At 33.1% G+C, this 17,062-nt stretch overlaps 3 protein-coding genes across 4 annotated transcripts; all 3 read right to left on the bottom strand.

The window, feature by feature from the left end:
- Positions 1-292: 292 nt before the first annotated feature.
- On the bottom strand, positions 293-3,035 carry LOC145015421 (magnesium transporter MRS2-I-like). Of its 2 annotated transcripts, XM_078973895.1 has the most exons (11): positions 2,544-3,035; positions 2,436-2,465; positions 2,071-2,224; positions 1,865-1,986; positions 1,685-1,759; positions 1,376-1,600; positions 1,238-1,282; positions 1,078-1,122; positions 955-984; positions 750-869; positions 293-652 (listed from the first exon to the last, which is right to left on the bottom strand). In XM_078973895.1, exons 1-11 carry the CDS (start codon positions 2,793-2,795, stop codon positions 566-568), a joined length of 1,185 nt encoding a protein of 394 aa, XP_078830021.1. In that variant the 5' UTR covers positions 2,796-3,035; the 3' UTR covers positions 293-565. The 2 variants fall into 2 exon arrangements, with proteins under 2 accessions (XP_078830021.1, XP_078830022.1); XM_078973896.1 differs by lacking the exon at positions 2,544-3,035 and having other exon boundaries at positions 2,324-2,455.
- Positions 3,036-6,524: 3,489 nt separating this feature from the next.
- Positions 6,525-7,497, bottom strand: LOC145014175 (photosystem II reaction center W protein, chloroplastic-like). The gene is made up of 2 exons (XM_078972546.1): positions 7,343-7,497; positions 6,525-6,953 (listed from the first exon to the last, which is right to left on the bottom strand). Exons 1-2 carry the CDS (start codon positions 7,407-7,409, stop codon positions 6,631-6,633), a joined length of 390 nt encoding a protein of 129 aa, XP_078828672.1. The 5' UTR covers positions 7,410-7,497; the 3' UTR covers positions 6,525-6,630.
- Positions 7,498-8,708: 1,211 nt separating this feature from the next.
- Positions 8,709-12,109, bottom strand: GAUT6 (galacturonosyltransferase 6). Its single transcript, XM_078973686.1, has 9 exons — positions 11,760-12,109; positions 11,625-11,659; positions 11,194-11,235; positions 10,957-11,104; positions 10,795-10,868; positions 10,338-10,555; positions 9,863-10,229; positions 9,255-9,782; positions 8,709-9,188 (listed from the first exon to the last, which is right to left on the bottom strand). Exons 1-9 carry the CDS (start codon positions 11,842-11,844, stop codon positions 8,916-8,918), a joined length of 1,770 nt encoding a protein of 589 aa, XP_078829812.1. The 5' UTR covers positions 11,845-12,109; the 3' UTR covers positions 8,709-8,915.
- Positions 12,110-17,062: the final 4,953 nt, after the last annotated feature.

Raw genomic sequence — 17,062 nt, 5'->3', positions numbered from 1 at the left:
AGAATAGCTTGACACGGGTAGGTCGGACACCCTAAAATTGTCCGGCGGTATGTATGATTGTATGGTATGTGGTATGATGGGGAAACTCACTAAGTTTCGTACTTACAGTTTTCAGTTTTGGTTTCAGATACCTCTTCAGCTAAGGGGAAAGAACTGGTAGGGTAGCAACGCATTGCACACATATGATTTCCGCTTTGAGAACCGTGAGATTATACTCTGATATTTTACTATTTGATGTTATGGTTTCGAAACTTGTGATTTGTGACTTGATGTTTTGAAATGAAAGCAACGATTTTACATAAACTATTTTTATAAGTAATATAATTTAATTAAACAAAAATTTTGGATCTCGATTTTGGGATGTTACATGACAATTTTCGACAAACCATAAGGATTATTTCTCCAGTCTAGTCTTTTGAAACGTGAAACATGAGTAACCCAAGATGGAAAATGAATGGGTACGTCACTTCTTATTCTAGCAAGGTACAACCCATACAAGCACAAAAGAGTTTCTCGTATCATCAAGGTACAACCCATCACTACATGCACTTGGATGAAGCCCTTGTCAAAGTCCTACGAGACCTTTGTGTCTTGAATAAGTCAATATTGACATGAAAATTGATCCACTTATTACTCCAGCAAACATCACCACCTGCAAGAAACAACCACCAAACCAAACATGGTACAAATATTTATGCCCAAGGTATAGGTATATAAGCAGATGGTACAAGTAGAGGTGACATACATACCCATTTGAATGCATACCCATGGTTTTTATTCCATGGGTATGGAATGTTCATACCAAATATAGCAGCTACCAGTGAGTAAACAGACAATGAGACTGTCCCAGATAGTAGGAAGAGTTCCAACTATATCAATAATTATCATCCAAAATAAATTCATAAAACATCCAAAAAAAAAAAAAAACAAATGCGACACAAGAATGATGTTTACCTGAATCAGCTGATTTCGATGATTATCCAACTGTATGCAAAATAAAATAAAAATATCATTAAATATTACGGTTGTGAGGGGCATACCAGTAATTTCAACTTAGAATTGTTCATATTCGGCTACCTGAATATTAATGTAATCCTCTGTATCATCGATGTACTCGCGCAGCTGCAAACACACCAAAAAACAAAAAATCAATTTTTGTTATAGAAAATGAATTATTTTTCAAAGAAGTCGATTGGTTGGGTAGACTAACAAAGGGGCAGTTAAATTTGGCACTTACTGTGGTCAGTTTATTTGATGTTGCTTCAATTTGCATGAAGTAAGCCTACGAATGTAAAACAAAATCAAATACAAGAAACCAGTTTTCATCAAGCCAATTAAACAAGATAAAAATTTTAGGTTTTGTAATGAAATGAACCTCTAGCAACATTTCCAGTTCTTCAACATCGTTTTCTCCATGGGTAGAAAATGGTGTTGCGCGGCTTGCCCTGGATATCTTTGACTCTATGGTAGGAGACGCAGGTGACCAGGTAAAGTCGCCAACATCACTACTTGCGGAAGAAGCAAAAGATAATTTTCTCGACAAGTACAGGTCTGCCATGTCATCATCGTCATCCAATAGCTGTTCAAGTTCATCTCTTACCTAAAAACATCCAAATCACATGACACAATCAATACCCTTGATAATTTATCCCCAAATGTGAGAATCTGTAAAAAAATCACGTACTTTTTGAACCCGATTGGTTAATCTTGTCATTGCGCTCTTGAGCTTACGCACCCTATCCAGGTTACGACTGCTTATCTGCAACAATTAGATCTCAAAAAATTAGATCGGAAGAAAACTGATTATCTAAGTAAGTCATTCTTAGTATTCAAATCCCAATAAATCGCTTTCAAAACAACCCACCATGGAGGTCAGTTCATCCAAAGCAGGGTAGGCAGCGGTTTCCAGTTCTCTCGTGCGTGCATCAAGAAAACTACAAATACCTTCTAGTGCCACTTCAAGAGCTCGGAATTCAAATGGGAATTCTAAGTGTAATTACATCATAAGTCATAACCTTTAACTAGAACATCAATAGGATACTTATTGTGCATGTTATCGATTATATATACCATTAGATTCACTGGTTTGAGCCTCGGATTGAACACCAGTTCCCTCTTCATCATCACCTTGGCCCATAAAATTTAAATTAGGCGGAGGCAACCTTCTTTGAAGCTCTTCAACAATGGGGATGACATTATCATCAAGCGGATCACGTAGCAATACCTAAGTACCAATCAACATCATACATCATAAACAATCCTTCCTCGATGGTTCACAAAGAGAAACGATTGGATGTAAAAAAAATCGGGAATCAATTTATACCAAACATCGTAATCGGTTTAAACGCTTCTGTGAAAGACATACAAACAACATCCAGAGTGTTTGTTTTTCAATAAAAGTTACATACACAACACAACATGAGAAGCAGACGTACCTCTTCGGTTGTAATGATGGCCTTGATATGCTGCAAACACAAAATCGGAAACAGATTAAACAACCAAACTAAACACGGACAATAATGAATTAGCGTAAAGATATGAACCTCCAAATTAAGAACAATAGCTTTTTCTCTGCCAAAAATCGCAGAAGGATACGATAACAGCGGATCAAGAATCCTAAGATCTCTAGCGTGAATCGAGACTCTTTTCATGATACCATATTTATCCAAATCCAAAACTGTGCTCTGTCCACTAGTATCAACTGAAACCCAGCTCCGAGAAACAGCAGTTTTCTTAATCAAAGAAGCTGGTTGAGAGAAAGAATCCAACGGCCCAATAACCCCTTCTCCGCCCATCCTTTAACTGAAAACCCCAAATCAAATCACTAAGCTCTTCGAGATAACAAACAGTACTGTAGCTATAGTTATGTATGAAAGCGTAGAGGAAATAATAATGATGGATTCGAAGGGTGAAAGTGGGGTTTTGATTAGGGGAATTTGTGGCTACCATTGGTAGAGATGGTAATTGCAGTACTTTGTCTGGTGAGTGGGGGAAGGGCCGGTAAAATGGCTGGAATGTGTGATGTTTTTTTGATGATTACAATGGCGATACAACAAATATGAAGGGGGGAAATGCAATTCAAACATTTACAATTTGTCCCCACGTGTATTTTCTGTCTCAGTCCTCCAATTTATGTCGATTAAACAATTACGATGTTTTATTCTAGAGTTTGAAATTTGATGTAGTGACAAAGCTCAATCTTAACATTGGGATTTATCATGTATGATAAAACATAATAAAGAAATCATAATGCTTAATCAGTGTAAGCCTTGTTACTTACATTTGTTTGACTTTTAATTCTTTATAACTAAAATATGATCAAACAACAATAAATTAAAGCCATATATATTATGTTTTTTTTTCATAATATTAATCATTTAACAATATAAAAAGTAATTGTTTCCCTAAACTAGAGAATTTGAGATGTTTTAAATAATATTCACATACCCAAAGCTAAAAGAAACTATTATAATAACATAATCGAATTTGAATGAAAAGTTTTAGCTTCATTTATCCAAAGTAGAACGTCTTTGCAAAGGATGTGATACTATTAGAACATGAGGATGAGATTTCAATTTTTATAACTACGGTGCCTAATTTCGAATATTTTATGATAGTCAAGAGTGTAAAATGAAATTAAAAGAACAACCGGCGGGTAAAAACGTTCAGAAATATCTTCGTACAAAGGCGGTACGAATGGTCCCAAAATTCCTTGGAGTCATCAGTACCTTGTAAATTCTTTTTAAATTATTATAAGATAATAAGAAAATAAATGTAGGGTAAATTACACCGTTGGTTCCTCGTGCACATGCCAGAAAGCATGTTTAGTCCCTATTTCCAAAATTTAACTCGTGCAGTCCCTCGTTGTTATTTATCTTGCATGGTTAGTCCCTATGCACGTTAACTGTTAACTCCTTCCGTTTAAGCCACCCACGTGCCTTGCACACAGGGGCATTTTCGTCTTTTCAGGGTTTGTATTGAAACAGGCGGTCGTGGCGGAGGTGGACCCCCACTCGGAGGAGGAGGAGGACGTGGAGCAGGAGGCTTAGGTGGCGGCGGCGGTGGTCCTGGTCCTTTAAGTGGAGGCGGCGGTGGTCCTGCTCCTTTAGATGGAGGAGGAGGCGGTGGAGGTGTAGCAGCAGGAGGCATTGGAGGTGGAGGTGCCGGAGCTGCATTCGCAGACAACCGTTTAGAAGACTCAACCCTTCCAGGCGGCGGTTGTAACGACGACTCCACCCTACCAGGCGGAGGTCGTAACGGAATACCGACCGGAATACTGGAATCCATTTTCACATTTGAATTTCCATACACTAATTCATCGCCGGAATTTCCAATATTATGAACAGATGAATTCAAATTGTACGAGGGTTTATACGACCCATCTGAAAGATTAACACCATTAATAGAATAATCGCTCAAACTCAAACTCAGAAGAGGCCTTTCATCGTTTTGTCGGCGTTTACCCCAACCTCTTGTATAACAACAAAACATTAATCCGGCGAGAAAAAACGTCGTCGTAGCAGTAACAACCACCGCAATAATAATCTTTTTATGTGTATCGTCATTCTTCCCATTATTCGACTCTGTGTTTCCAAAAGAATTCACCGGCGGCGCTTGTCCAGTTGTACCGGAACTAGGGTCAAGAGGCTCCGCCGGAAAAAATGGAGGAGTTGGAGGTCTCCGGATTGTCGGAGCTTCAGCTGGTGCAGCTGACGGAGTCGGAGACGGAGCCGGAGAAGGAGAAGGGGAATTTGCCTCTGCTAACCTGCGCGTTCTTCGAGAACTTGTAGACCCGAATCGAAAATATTCTAAGTAATCAAAATACCATTTCTGTGAATGATTATCTTCTCCCGATTCAGGGAAAGTAAGGGTTTTCGAATTCAAGCAAAAGACGAAAATGCCCCTGCGTGCAAGGCACGTGGGTGGCTTAAACGGAAGGAGTTAACAGTTAACGTGCATAGGGACTAACCATGCAAGATAAATAACAACGAGGGACTGCACGAGTTAAATTTTGGAAATAGGGACTAAACATGCTTTCTGGCATGTGCACGAGGGACCAACGGTGTAATTTACCCATAAATGTATTTGTTCAAACACAATAATGATTATGTATGGAGGAAGATAGTATTTTGTGATTTTTATCCATTCACTTGGTAAAAATAAAATAGAACATATTTATTTTCTAAAGAAAACGATGATTCAATGAAAAATACATTAATAATTGTACAAAATGTATTTTGAATTACATAAACCTCTTAAATCATTTATTAAGGATGAGCTAGACCGTCATTGTACCCATTTCATTTTAATCAATATTAAAATATTAATTTTTAAATTTTTAAAAATATCTACGCTTTACATATTTTGGTTTGTATAAAAAAAATTTGTGTTAGCTCTTTATTTAATTTTTGAACGACTTGTTTTCTTTATCGTCTATATAGAATATAGATTTTTGTTAGGTTATATGGTATTTAAAATTGTAACGGAAACATGAAACATAAATACAGAAGAAAATAATAATAATAATAATAATAATAATAATAATAATAATATATCACAACATTATCAAGATAACATATTCATCCTTTTCCTGCAAATATACTAAACCCTAAAAATATAGTAAAAACGTACTTTTTTTTTTCTATGTTTACTATGAGTTTGGATGGACAGAATCCAAAGATAGTAAACCCTAAAAATATAGAAAAAAAAATATACTTTTTTGAGATGTTGACGAGGATCTTGTGTAGAACAGGGTCCAAAATAGCAAAATCTCCCCCCCCCCCCTTCGGGCATAGTGGCTCAAGTTGAACGGCCCTAACCTAAAAGGGAGGGAGAATGCCGAGAAACAAAAACCGAGAGGAAGAGAGTCGTGAGCTGTGTAGGATCGGCTAATGCATTTTGTGGTGCCTTGTATCTTGTTAGACCACCCTTATCCCTATTGTGGGATAATTATCTATATTCTATAATTTGAAATGCAAAATAATTACACTTTAACCCTTGAACCTTTGGATATATTTCCAACACTTTCATCATTATATTGTAGTCTTTTTCTTTTAAATAAATATGAAGAGTATATAAAATACTCAATATTAATACTTTTTCAAAATATTTATGTGTTTATAACAAAATATAATAGTTAATCCATGACAAAACCACAAGCACAATAACTTAAAAAAGTTTTTTCGCTCAACGTAGAAGATCAAAATTTTGTAAGCCATGAAGCATTATGTTTGTTCATCGATAAATTGAACAATTTTATAAATATTTTGAAACAAATCGTATATTCTTGCAAAGCTGTAAGAATACCAATCTCATTAATTATCATGAAAAAATAAAGATTGTATAAAAATTGATCGTATACAGAATAAATCAAGTAAATTCTCAAAATCAATAACCAAACAAACAAATATGCTTTCCAGAATTAACCAATGTAACAAGTACTGTTTGAGATGTTTATATGTAAAGCTTGATCATTAAGTTTTGGCACAAATAATTTGTTTACCTATGTTCTAGAGAATAGAAAATAAGTTTTAATTTATTGTATGAATTGATATAAATGTGTTTCTTTATTTGAGAAGTGTTACATATAAACTTATTTAATTTTGTCTAGAAAATATACAATAACACATGCTAAAGTGATAACCCGGAGTCCTCGTCCTCGTCAAGGCTTCCAGTATAGACAAAGTAAAGAGTCCATATCAATCCAAACACACCGAACAAGATCCAACCAAGAAGGTTGTTGCTTAGACCAAAGGGTAGCCCAGTTCCTTCCGTGCTCATTCTCTCATCCACTAGAGCCACAGCTATCGGACTCGACATTGTTGCAGCCATTGTTGTAGCAACCAATGATGACACACCTGTAGTCACTAATCGTGGCATGCTCTCCCTTTTCATAACTTTTTCAGTTGAACATCTCACTTTTCCCATTTGGCATGTTGCTGTTGTTTGTAAACCTGAAGATTAACCAACCCATAACAAAAGTACATCATGACTATGTAAAGCCGAGCTAGTGCTACAAAAGTCATTAGTTTTATGAGTTAATGTATAATTCGTTTAGAAATTCTTAGAATGGATGTGAATTGTGAAATTTTATGTTACATAATTTTAAGAGTTACTTATCTAGTTCAATGTTTAGATACATTGAAATATAAGGTTTCGTGAAATTTGAAGAGAATAATATGTAACTATGTCAAAAGTAAGACGGAAATATCCACATTAGTAAAACTAATATACGGTTATGTCAAAAGTTTGACGGCAAAACCCACCTTCACCATTTGTTTGACTAAAATATTAAAATATATGGAGAGAGAGAGAGAGAAAAAACAGGCGAAAGCATATATACCTTGAACCTGAAGAGTGGAACGTTTCTTAGGAAGAAGTGTGAGAGTGGAAGCGGAGATGGATGCCATTTTCTCTCTTGTGTGATTTGTTTGGTGAATAAGAATCTGTTGTATAGTGTAATATGATTTTTATTTTATTTTATTGGTTTATTAAATTGAAGTTTGTCCAATGCAACACCGCAACTTGGATTGCACCACATCTTCTTTTATCCACCACTCATGCACTACCAAGTCGGATCAATCATTCAAATCAAACAAATATCTAAAGTTTAAAAGACAAAATATCTAAGTAAAAAATACATTTTTAATTGTTATCATTTTATTGATTTACTTATCTTTTTGAACGACAAATCTAAAATTACCTCTTAAATTCACTTATATCAATAACGAGATTTGAATTTTTGACCTCAAAGAAGACGGTCAATTTCTGATATTGGTGAGTTAGAAACTCTTTTTGATTAGCTATCTACTTATTGTTTTAGTGGTTAAACCATTATATGTTTTATTGTGGTGGCTAAATTGATGTAAACAATTATTCAATAATTAAATCGATAAAGTGACAATAATACAATTGTTTTTTCCTATTCGTTGACCAAATATTATAATACTTGTATCTTATTCAATGAATCAAATATTTCTTCATGTGAGATTTTATCATCTTTCAAAGGTTGTGTAAGGAAACAAAATTATGTATCATTTTAATTAGTCTCTTTTGATCACTAAATTAATTTTTAACCAATACTAATTAAATAATATGATTCTTCAATTAATATATTATACTTATAATATTTTAATAAATCATAACTAACCTCTTACTCATGTTATCTATTAAAAGTGTTAAAGACATATTACATTGAATTTTTTTTCTAGCCAGATATAGTTTTTCAGGATGGAATGAAAGAATGACAAGCCTTTGTTTGTGATTTCCTTGCTTGCAAGTTTGGTATTGAATTTTTATAACCAATAACCCCAAAAAAAAACTTATATCGAAGATTGAACCATAATCGCTCAAAATCATAATAATTAAAGAAAAAAATCTCATTTATCATCTTTTTAACAAAAAAATTATTACCTGGTTTTCCAATTTTAAAAATTATGCACCTAAGAAATTAAAATATCATTTTTTTTTTTTTTTGCAAAACACTGCAAGCCTGATGATGTTATTTTAAGTGATAATAATCAGTATTGCATCACACATCCAACACATACATAAGAATACATTGTAGATGTCTAGTTTAGTTGGTAAAAGTAGGATGAATCTATATACCTTAAGATCCAATTTAAATAACAAACTACATAACAACTTGTATGTAAATAAGCATGCATCGAATATACAAACTACAAGAAGTGCAGTGGACACTTGTAAGGTAAGGTAAGGTACACCTGTCGTAGCTTCATTCAATTGGAAGTTGTATCTAAAATGAGTAGTAATATACACAAAGAAGATCCATTGTGTCGTGAAAAAAAAAAAAAAAAACTATGGATTGACGGATGTTAGTGTGTAAGAATGAAAAAGAGGAAAAATGTGTTTAATAAGAATTTTGGGTGTTGGTGAGAAATATATGAAGCTATGCGCTACCCTATGTTGCACTGCTGCAGATATGGATGATCGTATTTGACATGTTTCCTCCAATAGGTTTTATATCTTTCAATGCCAATATCTAACCATGGTTTCATGACCCCATCATAGTGTATAATTGCTGCCTGCTCTATTTCTTCCTTCTTGATTCCAGAATGATACCCTAATCCATGAACATGCCATTTTCGCTCCAAATCCATTGTCTGGTTGTAAAATGTCAGCCAACCTAATGGCAAGCTACCCGCTTTCCATATCGGCCTCTTTTTCCCCTGGAACCAAATACGATATGAGCAATTATTTCTGATTTACTATTATTTAAAAAAAAACATACATACCAGTTGTAGGTATTTGTTATAAAGTGTGGTGAGATTCCTTTTTCTCCACTCTCGCATATCAAACAAATTGACACCAAACCCCCATGTGCATGGTTGGTTTGTAAAAGTAGTTGCAACAACGGGATCCGAGAAATTGATTAACAAGTCCATTCGGCGAAATGCGGGATCGTGTCCCTGACAGGTGTTGACTGCCCCGTTGACTTTTCCCATCATGTTGACCCGCCAAAGAGAAGTCAAATCCTTTTGTACAACCACATCATGGTCAAGGAGGAGAATCTTATTGAGTGTAGGGAAGATGTGTGGTAGATAGAATCTGAGGTGATTCAGAGCACAAGTGTATCTTGGGTCCTGGGATTCATGGCCCTGGGTGTTTGGTGGGTTGTATTTAGTTGATAACCAATCAAAATTGTCCATGTTGTGGATCTGGACTGTAGCTTTTCCAGGAGGATGTAAAAATAAGAACCACATGGAAAATGCTGCAAAGTTGAGAGAATCTGTCACCACATGAAACACAATTTTCCCGGGTTCCTGCAATTGATACAACAACTGTCTGGTTGGATGGATGGAATGAATAATTGGTAATGGAATAAAGCAGTTGAGCAGCTTACCTTTGCGGTGGAAATGGTGGATGCCACCACCACTGCAGAAGCCAGAACATTATCAGAGAACACAGCAAAGTGATAAACATCTGTTGAATTGTGTACAAGTACATCTGGGTTGCTAGGGAGCTCCCTTTCTTCAGGTTTTAAAGCAAAATATTCAGCTGTAAGCCTCATGGAAAGACAGTGAAGCCCCTTTGGTGTAGTTCTTCCAGCCAGCTGAATAAGAAACGTTTCTTGCTCCTTCTGTACTCTAACCATTTCTTCAGCATTGTTAGTCATAGCACGAAGCTTCTTCACCATGCCACAGCAATCAGGATAGATTCTCCCAGCTTTCTGCAACGAAACCTCCATGGCCCTCATTCTCTGAACAGCCCTGAACAAAATCAACGGTCTCCGATTCAAAAAAGACAAATCTACCCCTCTCTCTCTTACCTAATCTGAATCTGATGATATATATATCACAGTGAAATTGACAAGTTACCTCTTAGATAAATCTGAGTCCTTGGTCACATCTCCCATGGCACGTTCTAGTTCTTTAATTCGTAACCTTAATTCCTTTATTAAGTGACCATTGTTAGCAGGTATTGCAAAAGTTAAGTAAGCTTTAGCCCTTATCAATTGATCTTTCATCTCTTTGATTTTCTTATCCATTGCCCTTCTTCCTTGATCATGTTCAAGTGTTGCACGACCAATCTCTCCCTGCCACATCATCAAAACCAAGGAGAAAACAATAAATGATCATAAATTGCAAAGCTGTTTAAAACTTTTCAAGTTAGGTCTTACTATCAAAACACTATAGAAACAGGGCCTTAAGAGTTGATTCATATGCAAAAAATATATATACTATAGTTCTACATGACATTAAAAGTGTGTATTAGAGGCGTATTTACATTGTCCATTATTTCCTCTTTCAATTTATATTGAAGCATAGATCAAACCTTTCTCCCTGGAGATAACAACATTTTCTCTTCTTGACTCTGTCCATTAGTTCCTTTCACATCAGAATCTCCTTCTGAAATTTGATTCAACCGAAATGATTAATTGACAACAACAAAATAAGTAATCAATATAGATACTAAGAGGAAACTCAGAAGACCAACCATTTTGTTCTATGAAATCAGTGTTTTTGCCGATTATGGGTTCATCAGACTTGTTATCCACATCTTGGGATCCGAAACTAACAAGCGGATCAACATTTACATCTTTGTACACATTTAAGATGGGTTCCCTAAAGCCTTCATCTTCCTCCTATATATCATTCACAAGTCACAACCATTATATATTTCTCTATTCCATGAAATCTGGAATCAAAGATAGAATCTAGCATTTCAATATACCTGCTTTACTAGATTCAGCTTCAGCAAATCCCTCCTGCCTTTCTGGAAAGAAAAAAAAACAGACAAAAGACTCAGGCATCAATTTATGAATCTACGTAAAAGAATAAGGGAGAAACACATAACATACTGTAATCAACGTAAAGCATTTTGAAGAAAAACTGTGATTTAATTGTTTTTTATTCTTTGTTGCAAAACAAATAACAAAATCAAATAGAATGCGGCAATTCCGACTTCCTTATTCCCCTTTTTTTCGCCAAAATTCGCTATGATTTAACTATTCTGCAACTTTATTGTTTCGAATTTCACTTTGATGGAAACTTGTCATGGAAATGAATAGCATCAGATGTTAAAAACATGTTTAAGTTTTCTATAATCGATAATAATAATAATAATTTAAACCCTCGCAACATGAAAAGGCAATAAGATCATACAAAACTTGATAAGTCTTCAATAAATCCCTTTGATTCTGCATCAAAAAGACACAACAGATGCATCAAAAAAACTGCACATCTAATGATAATCAATCAGACATGAATAAATAAAAACAGAAATAAACAAGAACGTACCGTAGAGCAAAAGGATCGGGGCAAAGACAGAGAGGAATAGCAAAGAGAGGATGCATATCCTCGTACGCCGGCGAAACTGCTTCATCAAACGTGAAAAATAACACCAATAAATTTGATCATTTGGAGTGCAGATTGAAATTTTTTGAAGATCGAGATTTGATGGTGGTGGTAGTGGTGACTAGGGTTTTTGAGAATGGTTTTTACCTTATTGTGGGTCGTTGCTGTCAGTAAAACAGCGTGTGATGCTTTGCTGATTTGAGGGGAAATAGGAGAGAGAAGAGATTTAGAGAGAGAAACAAAGGGTACGCGGGGAAGAAGGTGAAGGAGGTGTGAACGCCATGTTCGTGGTATAAATTAAAAATATAAAATATAAAATAAGATGATCGACTTAAAAAAGAAAAAAAAATTGGTTGGTATTTTTAAACGGTAATTTTAACGATTAAAATGTGTTATTATATTACGATAAATTATATATTACCTAACATGAAATTCAGAAGAAAAAAAAGTATTTACTATTTATTAGTTTACATTAATACATATGTATAGAACATGAACACTTATTTGATTTATACATGTGTGCATGTGTGTGTTTTTTAATAATCATGTCAATTATGTACTTTAAAAAAAAATCCAAGATGAACAAAAGGACGGGATAATTACATGGGAAGCCATCAATGATAGTTATGCCAAAGTATTATGGGTGTTGGGATAAATAATTTTTAGCTTATTAGTTTATTGCGGTGAGAATAAATATTTTTTAAAAATGTGTTTAGATTAGCTTATTGTAGTGGAAATGAAAAATAAGCAATAATCATTTTAAGTGTTTGGCAAACAAAACAACTTATATGAGTAGAATGATCAATAAGTAATAAACACCATTCCCCTCCTCTTGCTTATCAAAATCAGCTTATTTGATTTATTTCTACCACAAAACTGATTTTTAAAGATTCATATATTAACACCTAAATTTGTTTATTGCGGTAGGATTAAGCAATAAACAACAAGCGACCTATGTTTTCCCAATCCAAACACTCCCTTATTTTGGATTATATATACAACTATTATTAGTATTATTCATGTTGATTTTCGTTTGGATTTTATGTATATAAATAATATTGTTATTGATCAAATATATCTTCTTTGATTTGGATTTGTATTTAATTTTATTTTAAGTTTGATTTGGATTTTATATGATATTTATATTTATTTTATTTTATTTTGTAATTGTTAAAGAAGTTTGTTCCGTTTATTTTATAAACAGAAACAGATGAAACCACAATTAACATGCTATTATTGACCATAACATTTTAGTTTGTTACAAAAGACTACAAACGGTTTAGGATATCCTATTTTGTCGATGCATAGAATCATTTGTTTGTTACTATAGCTAAAATTGGTTTGCACTAATGAATATAGTTATGTTTTTTTTAATAGTTGTAATATTTTAAATTTTGATTTTGTGACATCTTAAATTCATATTTTATTGTAATAGATAATATTTTGAAAGATAAACAATAAACAATATTTATAAAGTCATTTATAACGTCTATAGGTTAGTAATGCGTAAATGATAAGCAATATTCATGTACTAATAAATAGTTGAATAAATAGAGTCATACGTGTCATATGTTTATTTACGGTGTCAAAATAATAATGAAAAATAAAAGAAGCTGTTAAAATCAAGCAAACAAAAGGTGTTACAAAAGTTTTGAATTGATATTTAACTATTTACCTTTCGAAATTTAAAGCAAACTTGTAGAGCTTAAGAGACGGGAGGGGGTATTTTATGTTTTTCATAAAGAGTTACATGGTAGATTAGTGTATTAAATGGATTGATTAAAAAAATATTAAATATAAAAATATAAATAATATATATTTATTAAAATTAAATTTTAAAATAAATGAACATATTAATTGTAATTTATTATCATATTTAATACTTTACACATATAAATAGTATTATATGGTTTTTTAATTTTAAAAATAAAAAAAATCAAAAATAAAAAAATTGAAAAAATCAAAAATTATTTATTAAAAAATATCACAAACTATCAAAACTTAGAAGAGATTTGACAAAATGAATATTCATAGTAGATTTAAACTACATCAAAGTTTATATGTATAAAAAATATCACCACTAAAACATCTCTAGCATTTCAGTTAACTTATTAGATTTGATAAAGGTTTAAAATAAAATTCAAATAAAGTTTCTATAACTTCGAGTCCGATTTGTTAAATGTTTCTAGTGTATTTTTGTACACAAAAGGGTTGGGGCTTATACAACTTAGACCGATCGGAATGCTCATCTACCCTACCATGTGGTGGTGAGGTGTCACCACGGTGATGGGTGAATACGATGCCGACTGGGGGTTGTGACTGCAGTAAGGCCACCGCAATAGAATTTCACCGCATGATTTTTTTCTTTTCTTAACATTGCACTTGACCGTTTTTTAATGGATATATTAGGGAAAAAAAATCATCTGATATAAATAAACACTCTCACTTCTCAATTTAAAACAAAAAAGAAACACAAAATACGGATATATACTTTAGATTCATAATTCTAAAGTGTCTTTATCATCATCCACTTCTTCAGATACATTGACGTTGCGGGAAGTAGAAGTTATCGGGGACATTATACGAACAACTTTGTTCTATTTATAAAAAAAATGAAGCTAAAAGTTCATGTTCAAAAATTAGAAATCCTCATTTACAGAGAAATTGTGAAAACAGGCACAACCAACTTGTGAATGACTACTTTACCGATGATGTAGTCTACGTCGTAAGATTAAGGTGTCGGTTCCCAATGAGGAAAATATTAGTTTTATGCATTGATCACTTTATAAAAAAATTGATTTCCATGTTTTCAATAGAGAATTGATGGAAGAAGTTAAAAAGTTTTTTCTACAATTCAAAATGTACAACTGCAATTCATCAACTAGCATTCGATATGGGACCAAACTCATGGGATAAGTATTTGAGGATGTTAAAGCGAACGACGTTATAATGTTTATACAAGTTTGGTAAAGTTATGATCATTCTTTATTGTGGTCGGTATTTACGCAAGCCTATAATTGGTGACATCCATCAATTGTATACGACACATGAGTGTGGGTATTACCGTACTGATGGGATATCTTGAGTTAACTACATTTGTGAAACAATTTTCATGTCCAAATGATGAAAACAAATAAGTTTAAGCCGGGTCAGGAATCTACAAAGAAAGATATTGATCGATTTTTTGGTGTTATGAAGAAACGTTGGCAGATACCCGCAGTACTAACATGATCTTTCAAGTGCAAACGATTAAGTAATACGATGTACACATGCGTCATATTGCATAATATGATTACAGAAAACATGTGAATGGTGACTTGTTACTACAATGAAAATGAGAATTTACCAAATGTCAAAAGAGTTGGACACCACACACTTTGGACTGATTTGGTGGAATATATCTTCAATGCTCAAGTGAATTCCCTTGTCGATGATTTTGAAGACGATTTGTTCGACGATACAGATGACGAATCAAACACGATTGAAGAAGATTCGGATAAGAACTACAATAACGTGGCAAGCGATGATGATTTAGTATTATGTACTATTCTACTATGTCTCGATTATATATTTTTTTAATGTTTTAATTTAGTATGCTATTTTTAATCAATGAAGTATTTTTCTTTTATTAATATTATATAATTACATTTTAAATTTATAGTTTATTTAATTGAAAAAAAAAAAGTGTGTTAAGATTCACCACACCCACAAGTTTTATGTGATGAAGGAAATAATATGTTTCTGACATGAGATGTCAAAAGTATAGTAAAATGTACATACATTTTTAGTTTATTCAGTATAAACATTATTTAGAAAATAGACAAAACAAATTGTGGAAAATAAAATTTCCTCCTCCTTTATCCTTATACTTTATCTTTCTACATATTTAAAGATTAACATTGTAATATAGTACTTCTTTTTCTTTTATCTTTGTCTTTTAATTTTGACATATGACATAATCAGTGTATATGAAAATAAATAAATAAAAATAGTACTATTCTAATAATTTAAACTCGAGTTTGTTTTAAGTTATTACTGGACTCGTGAAATACACTTATTTTAACATTTCAAAAGAGCAAGGCAGTGTCCAATGGTTGCTGGGTGGGGTCCGTTAAATGGTAATATGGTCCTATGACCCAAAGGCCCGTTTAAAAAAAGGAGTACAAAATGGCATCCTATATTGGGGCTGATGCACGTTTATTTCGTGCCCCGTCATCATTGAAAAATACTATAATCATGCTTACCGAGTTACCGTACAAGTTTGATTATTTATTTTACAATTCTTTCAATATTAAATCCAAAGTTAAGATTTAATAGTTACGAAGCATATTTTATTAGACGGACTATCAAACGAGTCTATCACTGAATATAGCACATAGTTTGTTTTTAATGGGTTTTTATGATTTTCATAACTTCACAAAATATTCGCGACTCAACAAAATATTTCGGCAAAAATTATGTAACTCGGTTTAAGTTGTTAAAAATATATACGCACAGAAATATGTAAAAAAAAACTACCACAGAACCAAAATGCAAATAACACAACCATTGCAACCAAACAAATGTATAACATCAACCATTATTAATCGGTCGTTGTAATTAGAAAAAAAAAGGACACAATTACAAAGGAGGTAATTAACAAAAATGACAATATTTATGGCATTTGTAATATGGTGGGGTTAAAACGGGTCAAAACTTATTTGTGTTGTTCTTCCATGTATATATGGGATATACCTTTTACAGGAACATCATTCTCAAAACTTTTGAAAATATTTGGACTCTATCTTTGAAAATCGTGTCTAATATAAGCATAGATTCAATATATCGGGTTAGTTTTCATGTGAATTTTACCATGATTTTAAGAAGATAATACTATATTTGTTGTCAACTTGTCCGGTACGCGATGATCGATTACAAAATGCTTATAAGAACTCCATAACGTTTTGTATTAAAATGTTGTGATTCATTTTTTTTTTCGTATTTATGTTATTAGAATATTTAGTAGGCCCCATGGCAACATGTACGTAAAGTAACAACCGTACGTAACAATATAAACTTTGTTTGAAATATTACTTTTATCTGGATCTAAAGAATTAACTGGAATTAACAGTCCATGTTTCAGTCCATATAATATCTAGAATGTAGGAATCTATGATCCTTTATCTAATGGACGCGTCATTGATTTGTTCAAAGTTCAACAATGGCTTTTAAGAGCTACGATTGCTAGTCGGGATCTTGGAGTCATA

Source organism: Lactuca saligna, chromosome 9 (assembly GCF_052625555.1).
Source record: "Lactuca saligna cultivar CGN05327 chromosome 9, ASM5262555v1, whole genome shotgun sequence".
In the NCBI taxonomy this organism is placed as follows: Eukaryota; Viridiplantae; Streptophyta; class Magnoliopsida; order Asterales; family Asteraceae; genus Lactuca; species Lactuca saligna.
This window is presented reverse-complemented; position numbering and strand designations above follow the sequence as displayed.

Coding starts and splice junctions, on each gene's coding strand:
- LOC145015421 (XM_078973895.1), bottom strand. CDS start 2,795: ATGGGCGGAGAAGGGGTTATTGGGCCGTTGGATTCTTTCTCTCAACCA. Junction 2,466..2,543: donor CTATTGTTCTTAATTTGGAG/GTTCATATCTTT, acceptor TTGTGTTTGCAG/CATATCAAGGCCATCATTAC. Junction 1,987..2,070: donor TCAAACCAGTGAATCTAATG/GTATATATAATC, acceptor AATTACACTTAG/AATTCCCATTTGAATTCCGA.
- LOC145014175 (XM_078972546.1), bottom strand. CDS start 7,409: ATGGCATCCATCTCCGCTTCCACTCTCACACTTCTTCCTAAGAAACGT. Junction 6,954..7,342: donor TTCCACTCTTCAGGTTCAAG/GTATATATGCTT, acceptor GTTAATCTTCAG/GTTTACAAACAACAGCAACA.
- GAUT6 (XM_078973686.1), bottom strand. CDS start 11,844: ATGAAGCAGTTTCGCCGGCGTACGAGGATATGCATCCTCTCTTTGCTA. Junction 10,230..10,337: donor GACTCAGATTTATCTAAGAG/GTAACTTGTCAA, acceptor GATTTTGTTCAG/GGCTGTTCAGAGAATGAGGG. Junction 9,189..9,254: donor ATAACAAATACCTACAACTG/GTATGTATGTTT, acceptor ATTTGGTTCCAG/GGGAAAAAGAGGCCGATATG.